The 16,404-nt window shown below is 35.3% G+C and overlaps 2 protein-coding genes across 2 annotated transcripts; one reads left to right on the forward strand and one right to left on the reverse strand.

Moving 5' to 3' along the window:
* Window positions 1-4,514: 4,514 nt before the first annotated feature.
* On the forward strand, window positions 4,515-7,763 carry msx3 (muscle segment homeobox 3). The gene is made up of 2 exons (XM_062995648.1): window positions 4,515-4,963; window positions 6,096-7,763. The coding sequence occupies exons 1-2, from the start codon at window positions 4,600-4,602 to the stop codon at window positions 6,509-6,511; spliced, it is 780 nt and encodes a 259-aa protein (XP_062851718.1). The 5' UTR covers window positions 4,515-4,599; the 3' UTR covers window positions 6,512-7,763.
* Window positions 7,764-8,854: 1,091 nt separating this feature from the next.
* Window positions 8,855-13,980, reverse strand: znf511 (zinc finger protein 511). Its single transcript, XM_062994856.1, has 6 exons — window positions 13,756-13,980; window positions 12,356-12,429; window positions 10,825-11,026; window positions 9,636-9,760; window positions 9,320-9,487; window positions 8,855-9,225 (listed from the first exon to the last, which is right to left on the reverse strand). Exons 1-6 carry the CDS (start codon window positions 13,957-13,959, stop codon window positions 9,156-9,158), a joined length of 843 nt encoding a protein of 280 aa, XP_062850926.1. The 5' UTR covers window positions 13,960-13,980; the 3' UTR covers window positions 8,855-9,155.
* Window positions 13,981-16,404: the final 2,424 nt, after the last annotated feature.

Below are 16,404 nucleotides of genomic sequence, written 5' to 3' on the forward strand. Positions count from 1 at the left end.
AAACATAATGTACTGTAGAACTTTATCTACTGAGGCCTGACCTCTGCAACTTTCCAAGCTAAAAAAGCACAACGTCTCTCAATAGACTTTCAATTTATGGTCTACATTAGTACATATACAAATGAACTCAAATACATGTTGGAATAAAATGAATTTTTATAAAGCATAAGTATGTATACTGCACATTGTAAACAGACTAGGAAGTGAATTAACCACATTTGCTTTTGTTATTGAATATACTGTACTTTCAGTACATATATCTACTTTAAATTTAATTTGACATTAAATGTGTGGTTCAAAAACAAACAGAAAAGTAGGTATTTATGGGCATATTTAAAGATCTATTTCTCTCTGATAGAGAAAAATATTCAACTAATACACATTAATGTCATTATTTAATTCTAAGGCTTTACGACATCAAATAATTGTTTTTTTGCAGCATTTATATTATCATATTGTATTTAATTCCTTAAGTTTGGTTCTCTTATTCTTTAAAAATGTTGTTGCTGAGAACTTAAGCATGTTCCTACATCCTTTACCATGCTACTGTCATACTATTTGTTGCCTAGAAATCTTGGTAACCCATGGCAACATCATTTATAACATTTTTTATAAAGATAAACTGTTTTATATATGTATAAACTGTTTTTCAGCATTAATATCTAGAACTTATGTAATAATTACACATATACGTTTTGAATATGCTGACAGCATTTCTCTTTAAATATTAGTTCTTCTTTTAGTAATTAAATTTTTTTAACCACCCTAATAAAGTATTAAATATAACTGTTTATGTTTAAATACAATCTTAAATTACATTTAACATAAATTAATGAATTATTTATTGATACAGGTCAAATTCCAATTTTAAACCGTGTTTTACCTTCACAAACCTCAACTCCCTGTCTTATTTCATGTATAAATTACTTCATATTAAAATAACCCTATACATTTTGTTTTATTTTATTCATGTGTACAGACATTACAATATATTATGGTATATATTGATATATACACTAGAAATGTACTTGCAAAATAAAAGTGGAATACCATTTGTGGAAGTCATTTTAATACATTTTTACAGCACTGATATTAATAAACGCTTTATTTTATTTTATCATGAAATGTATTTGCTATAGCCCTGAAAAGCGTGTAATTTTTTGATGAAACCTATTAGACACAAACAAATTAGACAGATGCAAACTTATGCAAACTAAATGGAAATCCATTAACAGAATGTCCTGTATAGACAGGCTGCATAAACATCTATAAACAGATGTCAGCTTACAACACAGCACTGCAAAGCACAAGAAAAACGATATAAATTGTTACAAATGCATTTATATAATTAACAAAATACAGGTGCAGTGTAGATGTAATGCATTTTAATAAGTAAGGCTTCTGTCATTATCTGTCATTTGGAGTCAAAAGAAGCACTTTGTTTACAGTATTCTGCTCTGTAATAAATCAAGACCACTTCCCTCTAGAAGTAAACTCTTCAACATGTGTACTTGGTTTGAAGAACATTTACAAGTGCTCTCATTAGGGAAGGATACAGGGGCAGAGCTTTACACTGACACACCACCTTACCAACAGCAGTTTTCTTTACACACAATCTCCCCTGGCTTTTAAAGCTGACAGAAAAAGAAAACGGGATTTTCAACACTTTCATAAACATAACGACTGAACAAACTATTCAGGCGGCTCCTGGAGTTTTATTTTGGGGTTGGAGTTCTGTTTATTGTACAGCTTAAACCATAAAAACAGAGCAGATCAGCAAAATGCGTTATTAGGAAAATGGCTATACTGAACACACACTAGTTTAACAATCATTTAAAGATACCATCACCATCACCACATTTAAACTTAACCTTGATATGGGTTCGGCTAAACCTACTTTTATTATTATTTTTATTATTATTATTATCATCACCATCATCATCATAATCAACATTATAATTTAGCCACAGAGTGTGTTTTACTGTGTTCTTTCTATTTAAAAGCACCATATACCTCATAAAGCAGACAAACTGAAGTTTGCATGTATTAATGAAGATTTATGAAGATGCTTTCGGTTTTTTTTACAGTACATGTATAATACATGTATCAAACATTAGTAATGCAAATTGTTACAGGTACAAGTAAGTTTTGTCTTTGAGATTTAACAAATTAACTATTGACCTGACTTAAATACATATATCTCATTCATGCATTCCACACTGGTTATCAATAAAAATACTAAAGTTATAGGATTTTGTAAGAAAACAACTAAGGAATATCAAAATGCATCTCATAAAGGTCATTTAAACAGTGTTTACACTACAGCTACTTATCAAAAAATAACATTAACTTGTTTGGTTTGCTTTTAATATTAATATTAATATCCCAAGTGAAGTTTCAGTTTCACAAACAGGCCTACACAAACAAAAGAGCTTATACAGACTTAGATGTATTTTATATATAATAATTTATTTTATTTTTTACTAATCAACCCGAACTTCGTTACTTCACAAGTAAAAGCAACAGGTAAACAAAACATTTTGAAATATGATTAGACAATAATTAAACATACAATGTGTTATTGCTCGTCAGTTTAACATAATATTAACCAAATTTCACACCAAAAAAAAAACATATTACAATAAAGCCAAACCAAAAACTGCGTTGTTATTAAATGCATTTTAAGTGGCCGTTAAACTAAATGCTATCATTATTATAACATCATTAGATTTTTATTTACACCTAAATATTGAAACTTGTATTTTAAAATATTATCTATAAACAAATGTAAAACATAATTCACTGTAAGTACTAAGCCTATATGAAGTAAAAAGTTTATAAACGAACTTCTACACGGTTCCTTTTGTCTATAACTAAACTCACATAAATATACATAAATACATGCATACACGTTTACGTAAGTAAACAAAGATTTGTCGATGTTAATCATTGATGGGGATAAAAACTATGAGCTCAAACCTTTATATGGATAAAATAAAACATTCATCAGGTTGTATTAAAATTGAGTGTAGCAGGGCAGGGAACCGGTTGGTGCAGCTCTGTCAGTGTCTGTGGGAACCGGCGCACTGTGATTATTTTACTGCTGTTAAAATGTTGCAGGGGAGAATTGGTTAAGTGGTGCTACCCGCTGCCTCTCTCTCTCATATTCTCTCTCTGTCTTTCATATTCTCTCTCGCTCTCTCTCTCTCTCTCTCTCTCGCTCTCTCTCTCTCTCTGTCTCTCTCTGTCTCTCTCTCTTTCTGTCTCTCTCTCTCCCCGAGGTAGCGTCCTTTTTGATCTCGCCGAGACTGGCGCCTTCCAAAGCACGACTTGTCTGCCTTATGAAATGCTTTGACTTACGGTGAAGGCTTGCCAGTTGTGCTTCAATAGAGGCTTTTTTTGCAAACTTAAAGGACCAAGACAAGCTTTAAAATGCTCTAATTAAGCGTGACACAATAGTCATTCGTTCATTCCCATCGTTTATCAATTGTCCCTGAATGTTATTAAGCTAAACATGGTCTACTTGGGACAGTTTAGCAACTTTACTATAAAATTTGAACGTGCAATTCTTTATTTTATGCACGGAACTGGTTAAAGCGAACATACTTTACTAAGGGTCGAGTATTTTTTTTTTTATAAATATGTCTTTCACTTTACTGAAAGGGATTTTCACAATGGGTAAACGTAATTTGTTTACAAGTGTGGGAGCATCGTGTACCACACTAAAAATACTAATACCTTGATCGTCTATGAAAATCAGTTTTATCCCCAGTTTTTTTGGTACACTTGTAATAATGAAATGCATTTAATTCATGTAAATATTAAGTTATTGTAGGTCTATCTGTTTTACCAGTATGTTTCTGATCCCTGGTTCTTTATGTTGTTTATTTAAATAGAATTAAATTATCAAATAGAACTTCGAACAACTACCTACACTTTTAAAACTAAATCCTAAGCATGATTTACACAATAAACTAATATATCATATAACGTAATTTGTTCCTATATAACGGATGTCCAAAACTGAACGTTATAAACTTTTATTCAGTGTAAAGTCTATGTTGTGTGGTGACCTATGCAGGTAATAAGTTGTGTGTTTAAAAATGTTCTTATATAAAGCACAATTTCCAACAAACTGAAAGAAAAACTTATGGCAATAGCTGGCTGTCTTGTTGTATGGTTTCAATAAGGCTTAAGCTAATGAGTTGTGGAGGCTCTCTGTACAGACGGCCCCTCCGGTTAATTGCAACAAAAGTTCTCAAATAGCTCAAACACTGGAGCCCCGGAGCCATCAATAAAGCAGCGCGCCAAGACATCCATGATTGACCACGCACATTTCTTTCAAAATCACTTTGACGTCCGTCCTTAAGAACTCTTTCTGGCCAATCAGACCTCGCACAACAAAAGTCATGTGGACAAAGCGAAGCGCTGATTGGAGGGCGGTGAGGATGAAAGTGAACTTTGGGGAGTTTTATAGCTGAGAGAGCTTTGGGCAATACAAGAAAGAAGTGAGCGTCTCAGAGACGCGGGGACTGACCGGGTGACTGACAACAAAGCGAGGATAAGTGAAACTAAGTGGGTCTGACATTTAGAAGTTGTATGGCCCCTTTACCCTCCAACATGAGCTCTGTTCAAGGACCGCTTTCCCAAGAAGGAGAGGGACAGAACCGCCAAAAATCGGACACAGAGGAGCCGGAGAGCACCGACAGAGAAAGGAAAGGATGTAAAAGCAAAGCGTTCAGTCTTCCGTTCAGCGTGGAGTCTCTAATATCGGACAGAGTGACTTCCAGGACGGCTTATTCTGCATCCATATCTCCTTCAGACGAGCGCTCTCAGCTCTCACCAGTGTCTCTCTATACAGACAAAAAACTGCCACTGGAAAACTTAAAAAGAGATGCAGAGGAACACAGTGAGAAAGGACAGACTGGATGGTTTCAGACACCAACCTACACCTCTCCACCAAGTAAGTTACACATTTCAAAAATAGACTCCACAAAATTCTTTTAGTTTTTGCGTTTAGGAACAGATAAACCATATAAATGCATGTGTGACTTTTCCCCTTCAAGAAATGTTTGGCCTAACTCAGCCTTGTCCATGTACGGAACTTTCAGTAGACCTATATAACAGCAACTTAAATTTAACAGCAATAGCAAATATGTCGATCATGATATCAAGGCTGTAATTTTCCACCTCTGACCTTTATTATCGAGTTTTATATAATTTAAAAATATATATTTCATGTAAATAAAAACGTCTCTCCAAACCTTGTACTTCTCTGGCTATGTTTCTCCACTAAGTTAACTGGACAGTGCATAAAAACATTCAGTAAAAACTGGATGTCTTTATTGTTTGACACACAGCATATTTCATTTATGGCAAATGGGACAGCCGTTGTGTTGTTGTGAAATTACTTTTCAACTATGGCAAATCGTTGACCCAAAACAGCCTGTTGTATGTGAAGACGAAAACTAAACAATAACACTAGTTCCACATCTAGTACATACTCCCTGAAACCAAAATACTATGATTTATTACTATTTGCCATGATGTGGTTTATTAGGCCATGTATTTGACGGCCATTTATTTGAACTAATACGTGCTCAATTTTATAGTTTAATTAGGGGAAATGCGGGTTGTCTGTAACCCAAAGAAAAAAATATGCTTCATTCTTCCAATGCGTTATTTGTGAAGTTATAGTACCGACTAGAATTGTTTTAAAATTTGTATTGTATCATCGTTTCATATTAATTAATAAAACGTCAACAAAAACACCACCACAGAATTTCTCCTTATTTGTTTTTTTGAAGTAAAATGTTTACTCACTATAATTAGCCAATATAAAACTAAATTATAAACTTCATATATGTAAGACCATAACAATTACATTACCTTGTGTCTCTCTGCCCTAAGTCTCATCTCAAAGCTCAATTCCTTTGTATTACTACAAACTTTCTCCTACTTTTTTCTCAAAAAGAAGGAAATTTTTTTAATAAGAAATAAAATGTAATCACTAATGAAATCTGTAAAAACCTCGAGATTAAACATTTGTTTCAACATCCACATTTACATAGATTAATTTGATTTTGTGTTTACAGGACACTCAAGTCCGTCTACGTGTGCCCTTCGCAAACACAAGAACAACCGCAAACCGAGGACCCCGTTCACCACATCTCAGCTGCTGGCGCTGGAGAGAAAGTTCCGGCAGAAGCAGTACCTCTCCATCGCAGAGAGAGCCGAGTTCTCCAATTCACTCAATCTGACAGAGACTCAGGTGAAGATATGGTTCCAAAACAGAAGAGCAAAAGCAAAGAGACTGCAAGAAGCGGAGTTAGAGAAACTGAAACTGGCCTCAAAGCCTCTGTTACCAACCTTCGCTTTTCCTTTTCCGCTTGGAGCGCACATAGGTTCGGCTGGTCTGTACGGGGCCTCTGGTTCCTTCCCGCGGCCCTCACTGCCCGTGCCTGGACTGTTCGGTGGACCTGTCACCTACGGGATGTACTATCTCTCTTAAACCGGTTGTGTTCATTGTATTTAAACACATAAAGACTTTTGGTTTTTGCCAAGACAAGTAGGACTAATTACCCGACTTACTCTCTTTTAAATGTAAATTGGCGTGAGGCTCCTCACAATTTATTCCATGGGCCACATACCCTAATTATAATGTAGTGCAATGTTTTCTCATAACAAACAACTTGTTGCTGTTTAAAGCTGATTAAAACAGCAAACAAACCGAAATCATTCCTGGATTGATTTCTACCCAAATGATGGTACACGTTAATGGAGAACACTGGAAAACAATGACTTTGAATTTCCCTCATTTAAACGTTGCACATTTCTCAGTGTACTTGTAACATTTAAGTTACACTTAAATTCCTCTTTGGCGATAAAAATGGGCCCTTAATTTGGAAACAGACACTTAATAATTTTACTTTGTTTGACATGGTACCAGAGCTCTTAATTAGGTCTGTTCACAAATAAATAATACATGATATATTTTTAGGCATTAATTTAAGTGCTTTGTTTGTTAAAATATAAAATAAATCAGCATTTATACAACTAAGCTTCACACACAAGTCCTCCTCAAAATGTGCGCAATTTTTTACTGTGAACAGTAAAAATAGTTGAAAACTTTTAGTACTGTAACGATTGTGCATAATTCATTATTTAAAATATGGGTGTTATTTAAAAATTCAGTTAAGAAACTACATTATAAAAAGTGTAATTCATAAAGGCCCCAAAATCTGTGCAAACTTTTAGAATCCACATTGGGCACCCACATTTGGTATCATTGTATATTAAGAAAAACAATAAACATTTAAAATTTAATGAAGTAACAAAACTGTGAAAAAGCCCAAAATGTGTTATAATCGTGTATGTTTGCAGTGAGTCTCACTATCTGCACTTTGCGCTGTTTGTAACCCAGCTTTCTCAGAGCGGCTGGTTTAACAGATGTGCTATAACGCTTCACTGACGTGCATCCAACCAACAATGAGTGAGCTTTTTATTGGTTTAGCCATGATCCCCTTACAATACAATTTCTTTTCCTAAAGTAAAATAGATTGTAAAATTAATCTGTAGATTTTTCTTATAATTGTAAATAAGCCTATAAGCATACAGATATTTTCAACCATCTAAAATTACAAATAGAAATGCTGGTATATATTTATATACTGTGTTTACATTTACCCCTTGTAAATTATTGTATATATCTGTACATAATCATAGAAGAATAATCTTTTGTATTAAAAATACATTTTAAACAAGATGAGTGTGTCTCGCTTTAAACTGACATTTTTATTTAATTACACAGAAAGCAGGAACCTGCTGTAGTTCGGTCATTTTAAAATATGGTCAATGCAGTTTGCAGCAAAATTCAACACTACAAAATAATAATACATTAAATCCGAAAGATATAAGAAAATGTGAGTACTATATAGGGCAGTGGTAGCTTAGTGGTTAATGAACTAATAAGTTAAAGCCCCACCACCACCAAGTTGCCACTGCTGGGCCCCCGAGCAAGGCCCTTATCGCTCAAACTGTTTTCATTTATAATTGTAAGTCTGCTACTTGTTGCGAATGTACTGTTGATTCCATTAACTTGTTGCTTGTGCCATAATTAGCTTTAACGGATACAAACACAACAGGATTGTTCTTAAATTAATCAAACATAATGTTATTATAGTCTATTACAGTGGTGCAACTGGTACCTTATGGCCTCAGTGCAAAACATTTTTCTTTTGTATGAAAATGACTTCCAGTATACCGAAAAAGTAGAACGGAATGTGACTACACGTTAGAGCTGTTTTGTGGCAAAGATGGTTAAGTGGCTGGTTAAGCATCTTAAAACACTGGAACTATAAGTACCGATATAAAGTTCCCAATAAGGATGTTAGATTGCCTGATCACAAAGAGCACCAACATGCTTCGGCGACCCTGTGTTATTACTTTTCTGTACACTGGTCGCCGCAGTCAGTGGTCTATTATGTATTAATGCAATTGTACGCACATAGAAATGATAATTTATTTGTCCACTGAGTATATATATTAAATCATTTGAATCATGAATTCAAGTAAATTTAGTGTAACCCTTTTTGGTGTGCTGTATGATTTCATCTGGTCTTAATTTTGAGTTTTTGAAATAGTACATCCATAGCTGTTTCATGTGGCTATTTTCAGTTACAGCTATAATAAATAAAACTTTTGCTCATTATTTTTGTAAAAACTGTAAAATTGTAACAGTAATGTGCAGCAGACCTCTTTTTTTTTTTTACCAATTAATTTAATAGCGGCAAAACGGCAAAAAGTCAATAAAAAACAATAAAGTTTCTGTCATCGATTAATAATTCTTTCATATGAGTTAAAACTCATCCTGGCTTTTTAGTGTGACTACTCACAACAAAACATCTTATTTATTTTTATAGTATTTTTCCTACCATCTTTAATAATGGCACTGATCGGCAATGGCAATAATTGCAATAATTGCAGCTTTAACTAGATAATACATGTTTTGCAGTCTATGATGAACAAATATTAAATAAGAAAGTAATATACACTCTTGTTTTATTTTTATTATAAAAATACAGCTCTTAAAATCACACTAAGTATATACTGTATGTAAGAAAATCATATAACAGATTTACTATGTAGGTTTTGGCCTATTTCTTTCTTCTTCCACCTCTGAAGCCTCTGACTGAGCCTTGGCCAAAGCAAATAGATTGTGGTACCCTGGAAAAAAATAACAAATTAACATTTAAAAGTAATAACACACTGTCAATCATACAGCCGAGGAATTTAAATAGTACCATTGAGTAATACTTACTTGTATGAATACTGTGGCTTTTGTTGGACAGGCTGGCTTTCAGGCCCTTGGGTTGGAGAAAAATCCATAGACTCACAATTTTCTGCTTCGCTATGTGGACTATCTACATTGCCAAGAACTGTCATACAAATTTTCTTCTGTTGAGCAGTCTTTTTCCCTTTAGTTTCTCTGAAAGGTGAATAAAAAGGCTTACTGTAGCCTGGCAACATAGTTCATTACACTATTACACTAGCAATATTTAATGTACAATTTAATATGCCCATCCATGCCCATCTAGATGCTTAGCAAATGTATATTGGCGTGATAACTATTTTACCTTTTGATCTTGTTTGATTTGTCAAATCTGAAGTCTGACGGATAGCTGTGAGTCATTATTAGATGATCCTTCCTTTCTTTAGCAGTTCGGAATTTCAGTCCACAGCCCTCAACCAAGCACTGATACTGAAAAGTCATTAAATTAGACAGCTTAATGACTGATTTGTTTTAATTTGAGCACAGGGCTGTTTTCATTTTGTATCTGGGCAAGATCAGGCCATTTAAAAAACCCTAACAATCAAGATGTTAAAACCAATACAAGGCAACAACACCATCAAAAAATCTTTTCTTCAGAGCATGCTTCAAAAGAGCCAACAAAACAAAGCGGGAAGCAGAGTTTCAAATGTTTTTCCACTCCTGAAAAAAACGACACATTCACAGAGAACAGTCAAAAAATGGCAGCATAAGCAATACAAATCAGACCACAAATTGATACTTGGACTGTTTATTATGGGTAGAATGATCTATTGGCTTTGCAGCTGTTTTATGTTTTTGAGATACCATTGTTAATGTATGTGGTTATGTGTTAGTGCTTTCTTATAAAACTTTCATTCTAACATCTGTGTCAAGAGTTTTAAGACAGGGTGTTACCACAGCAAAGTTAAACAAAGTTAAGATGACAAATCCACTCAGTGACCATAGTTAACCTCAATGCCCAATTATTTCAGCACAATACAGGGAAAATACAGTTTAAAGTACATAGAAACATGGCCATGAACTAGTTGTAGCCTGGCATACACATATTGTTGTACACATATTTTAAAATGATATGCATAAATGCATAAATATGGAGTCTCTAAGACTGCACAGAACCACCATGAGAAATAATTTTTAAAAAAGCATTAAACCATAGCGAATCTAAAAGTGCAGATGTCTTGAGCCTAAGCCAAAGCCAGTGTTTATAAACACATTTATCTAAGCAGACTCATGAAATCACAAAATGAATGAACTGAAACTGACTCATGAAAGAGTAGCAAAAAGGCAGTAGTGAACGATGATTCTTAAACTTTTAAGTATCCTGCGGTTAGGTTCATATCTTTACACAGGTGTTCTTTGGACATGTAGCTGGACATGTAGTTCTGTGAAGTATAACACTCCACAGAAATCATGTTGTCCTTAATTGGAAAAGTTTTGAAACTAGGCTAAGTAACTACATCAGTCATGCCCCATTATAATCATGAAAACCTTACCATGCACTGTTTCTCTGCCATGACCTGAAATAATGTGTCATGCCACTCCAGTATGTGTATGTCCAGCAACTGGTTGGATGGAAAAGAGCGTTTGCAGCTGGAGCATACATGACGGTGAAGTAAATTGTAGTGGTGCTCATATCCCTCAAGAGTGTCGAATAATTGCTTGCAGCCGGCAATGTGACACTGGAACTCTGAAATGCTGAAATGAAGTTACAAGGAAAGAGGGTTGTTGGTGAAGCATTTAAAAATGGGGGCAACAAGGCTAAATTGGAGCAGCAGTAGAGCACAATAGCACATCATAGCTGACATCCTAAACTTGTGAGTTTGAATTTCAGCTCTGCTACAGGCAGGCTGGATGCCTATACAGACTATGATTGGCTTGGCCATGCATGGATTCCTCATGACTGCTGTAATTACGACCTCTGCTGGCTTCCTGATGGCACCTGCACAGAAACAGGGCATAATGGAAATTGTGGCCTGACTCTCCTTGAATTATACAATCTTGTTTAAGTAAATAAAAGCAGTCAGCTACTTGCCACATGTCAGAAGGGGCATGTGTTAATCACAGCTTTCCTTGGTCAGTAGTGGAGGTCAGCAGCAGTAAAGGAAGCAAAATGCAATCAGGTAATTGGATACGACAAAATTTGAAGAAAATTTTGGAAAACTTAATTAAAAATGGACCAATCATAGCAAGTGACAGTTGACAAATTGACAAAAAAATTTCTTAGTAAGATGTTGGATTATTGAAGCAATATTGATAAGTTGACATAAATTTAAGTTTAGATGAAAAACATCTATTTCTCTTATCAAATTAACAGTTGCTTTGATAACCATGAAATTCAGTAAGTGACCACTCCAAGACTGATTCTGTAACCAAGATTTAGTTGAGTGGAAAGTGTGCTTGGGATCATTGTTTTGCTGCAAGGTCCAATTATCACCAAGATTTAATTTTACCACAGACGGCATAGCATTCCTTCTCAAAACGCATTGGTATTTATATGAAACTATGACGCCAGTTACACAAACAAGATTGCTAGTTTCTGCAGCATATAAACATCCTCACATCATCATTGACCTACCCTGTGCTTGACTGTGGGGATAAAAGTCATTTGCAGTAACACAGAGGTTTTGCTTTGTTGTCCCGATGAGATTCTTAAAGCCTCTGGACAAAATTTTGGGTTTTCTCCCACAGCCAAGGAGGTTTGCTGCTGCACCACAAATTTGGAACTTCTGCACAAAACTCCCAGGGGGTCTCGAGGAATGTTTGGGGTCTTAGAAATCTTCCTAGACCCAGTGCCCTCTTGGTGCAATAAAATGATCTCCTTTTTAAAACAGCTTGTTAGTTTTCATTATGGTTGCAGCACACCTGGATCTCTGGGTGGTGTTTATATAACACATCACAGCTCTTGTTCTTGTTGTTGTCATTATTAAGTCTCAATGGTTTAATCATTGAGGTTGGGTACTGGTTTATGTCACTGTGATAAGCTGCTGCCATTTTCCTTACTTTTTTATTGTTACTAATACTTACATTGCTGCCGAGCTGTCATCTGTAGGAGTTGTAGCAAGATCCTGCAGGTACAAATGTCGATGCACATCACCATCCTGTTGTAGAAAAGGCACAATGAGTTTCTATTAAATTAGTAACCAATTGTGGCTTACACACCACATCATACTTAACCACTTTGGGCATTTTGCTGTTGGGCAGCAGTGTTGATACTGTACAGATATCCAAGTTGTTGTTTTAACTGTATTTTTGAACTCAGCACTAATATTATGCTACTTCCTAACACAAGTAGTTTGTAGCTCATGGTAGGTGAAACATTTTCCTGATATACTGTATGTGTGTCTCAATAATTCACTTTAGGGCTATAAAAACTCACTAAGGAAATAATATATTATGGATATTTTGATGATTGTGATAAAAAAAGACAGTAATAAAAAGAGAAAGTAATACATGGTTGGTAAAAAGATTTAATGACCTTTAAGCATGAATTAATACAAGTTAATAACAAGTTAAATATTTTACTCAGTAAACTTATTCACTAATCTTGTACAAAAATCCCTTCTTAAAAGGTAGCAACAGTACGTAGAATTCTAATAAAAACAGAAAGCAGTAATGTGTAAATCAATGTTGACCTGTATTTAAGACAAACTGATGTTTACAATTAATGCTTACAGCATGCTCCAAACAGTTGAGAAAGGATTAAGTTAGCAAAATGGTCACAAACAAAATACAAACAAAGAAACAAAAAAATCACCACAAACAGACAATACGTTCATGTTTGGTATATCAGAGGCATCCATGAAAAGTCTAATCCTTCAACAGCAAGGATGGGTCAAGGTTTACCACTGTGTCAAAATGTGCCAATGAATAAAATCCAAAAATTAAGAAATATATTCTTTAAGAAACAATTAATGTACTGTTAGGTATTTTACCAGTTGAAGCACAGATTATAATTAAAATAATGAGGTAATGAAAAAGAAACCTATGTGTGTAAAGGGCATGGGCAAAGATTAACGCTATAAACACCATGTTTAGCAGCTGATATAGTGTGTTTTAGTGTGTAATGCAGTTTTTAAGTCAAATGTAATGACCTTTTGTGACACTAAATACATCAGACGGTTGGGCAGTAATAACCTGCATACGTTTGTGATAAATTTTACCACATGGGTTTTAAAATACTTCGACAAACAATTGTCAATTTACACAATTCATTGCTGCATACACATTGCATGTTAAGACTGTACCAAGCACAGCATAAACCAGATGTTAACAACATTCAGGAAGAAAAAGACCATCCTGATGTTATTCCTGTATACAGACAGGTGATGTTATGTTGAACCTGAACCTAAAACTTTAACATAAACTGGTGGTCGGTTGGTTATGGTATCAAACACACTTCTATAGTACAATCATAAACATTATACCTCAAACATTTCATCATCTTTATCTATCCGGATTCTCTGTGCTGTAAATGTGAACGGTGAGATGTTTTCCTCTGGTCCATGTCCTGCACTCACTATCTGCTCACACTTCTGTTCATTACAGTTTTCCACTACAGGAACTGTATGAACATCAATCTTCTGTTTATTACACCCCACCAACAGCTGGATTAAAGGACACTGTAACATAACTGAACTGCTGCTGTATGTACAAACACTGCATGTACAACACGCACATGCGCACTGACTTCCTGAACCCTCACTGAAACGTCATTGCAGCAGGCGGTCGGAGGAGTCTCACAGGTCCTAAATTCCGCCAAAGCAAAGACAGTGGAAGTAAAGTGGATCGTTTTTGAGTTGTATCAAAATTAGAAACTCGGATCTCTTGTTGACAAAAGTAGACAGAAGTATTCAGACCCTTCGCTGTGGCTCTCCAAATTATCGTCAGATGCTGTTTGTTTTATTTATTCTTGAGATGTGTCTAGAACCCCATTGGATGCCACCTGTTGCAATTTAAACTCAGTATGGAAAGGAATAAAATCTGGGTCTATAAGAGCCCATAATTCTGACTGAATGGTGAGGACAAAAACAAGCCATAATATCTGTGGATCTCCACAATCAAATTTTGGCAAGATATGTGTAAGGGCAAGGATATAAACAATATCTGAAGGTTTGAGTATTCCCAGCACCACAGTGGCCCTAATATTTTTTAAATGTCACTCACTACTCTGTTATCCCTTTGCGATAGTTGACTGCACATATGGGTCAAGCAGCTTTTGAATCAGTTAATGACAGTTTAACAAGGTTTTAAAACACAATTGCTTCCCTAAAGCACTTTTATAAATTCTCAAGTCAAAGTTGTAAAAACTAAAATATTTTTGCATTAAGACTGATTTGGTGAAAAAAAAAAAAAACCTGTACTCCGTTGTGTACCTCTAAACTATGGCCACGAGGGGTCAGCAAAGTCCACATGCTTACATTCACAGCATTTAGCAGACGCTATCCACAGCGATTTACGTTATACAGTCCAAGCAATTTAAGGTTAAGGGCCTTGCTCAAGGGTCCAACAACCAGCAACCTTCTGCTTACTAGTCCAGTACCTTAACCTCTAGGCTACAACTGCTCCTTAGATATGCTTAGATAATGAATGAATGAATGAATTAATTAATTAATTAATTCACTTATTTATTCATTCATCCATTCACCTTTCCTATGTCCTTGCCCCTAGGTATGAGTTAGTGAATATGATTGTTGCTTTTCGATGTATTGTTTTGTCCAGGGTGTATTCCTTCATTGTGTTTACGAGCAGTGCAAAATATGTACCAAAGGGCTAATGTGTCGGTTTAAAAAAAAACAATGACTTAAACTAAACCATTTTAAAAATTGATATTAACAGAGAACCCCACACCATAACACCACCACTGTCATGTCTGAGTGTTGATATTGTATTTCTACTGAAACTCTGCATTTTTTGCCACACAGTGAGACTCATGGTTTTGAAAAAAAAAAGTTTTAAAAGAATTCTATTGTTTTGGGCTAGTGTGGTGCTTTTTGCTAGACAATTACTTTGCATTATTTCCTCTTCTGCTTAGCAGTGGTTTTTTGCTACCCACGCATGAATCACATTTTTGTCTTTTGTAAACTGCAGAATCAACACTGACCTTAAATGTCAGTGATTAAGACTGTAGTATTGTAAATGTTTTATGGGATCTTTTGTGACTTCCTGAATTAGCTGTTGCTAAGTTCTAAGTTCCTGGAGAATTTTCAGCATGCTGACTATAAGCAAGGGAATTGTGGGGCTGTAGCCCTGTTTAAAACTTGAGTGGAGAGAGTGAGAAGGGCAGTTGTAGCCTAGTGGTTGGGGGACTGGACTACTAATCAAAAGGTCACTGGTTCAAGTCCCATCACTGCCAGGTTGCCACGGTTGGGCCCTTAAGCAAGGCCCTCAACCCTCAATTGCTTAAACAATATGCTGTCACAGTACTGTAAGTCACTTTGAATAAAAAGCGTCTGCTAAATGCCAAAAATGTGAATGAGAAGAAAAATATAAATCCAATAAAATAGAATATCATTCTAGGTGTAATAAATTAGATTTCAGTCAATGGAAATACAACTATTTTCAGCACACAATATAGGGTATTGTGTGTGGATTGAGACAAAACTTGCTAAAGCAGTGTCCTCTCTGCTGTGTGTGCAGTGTAATACAGTGAATTTTTGGATATTTTATCCAAAATGTTGCATTACTGTATACACTTTAATAATAAAAAAAAAACTCATTCTTTAAGGATTTGATTTTGATAGCTATGTTAATCATTTAAAAAGTTATTTTGTTTAATGTAACTGAACGTGGCAAAGAGTAACTGGCCATTGTTAGTTTTTTCGACGTTCTCTTATTATGACCAGCACCGGTCCTGACTAAAGGTTTGGGTACGCCGGTCAGATGAATAGTGGACATGCAGAAGTCCTGTAGATGTCAGTAGTCCTGTAGATGTCAGAAGTCCTGTAGATAGACGTCAGTAGTCCTGTAGATGGCGGCGTGTGTGGGGGTTTTTTTGTTCTGAGGAACAGTGCTGATTGCTGACTGAGCTCTGTGAGGATGGATGAGTAAGAGGTCGGTGTGGCTCTTCCTGTGGT

The sequence above is a fragment of the Trichomycterus rosablanca genome, chromosome 5 (assembly GCF_030014385.1).
Source record: "Trichomycterus rosablanca isolate fTriRos1 chromosome 5, fTriRos1.hap1, whole genome shotgun sequence".
In the NCBI taxonomy this organism is placed as follows: Eukaryota; Metazoa; Chordata; class Actinopteri; order Siluriformes; family Trichomycteridae; genus Trichomycterus; species Trichomycterus rosablanca.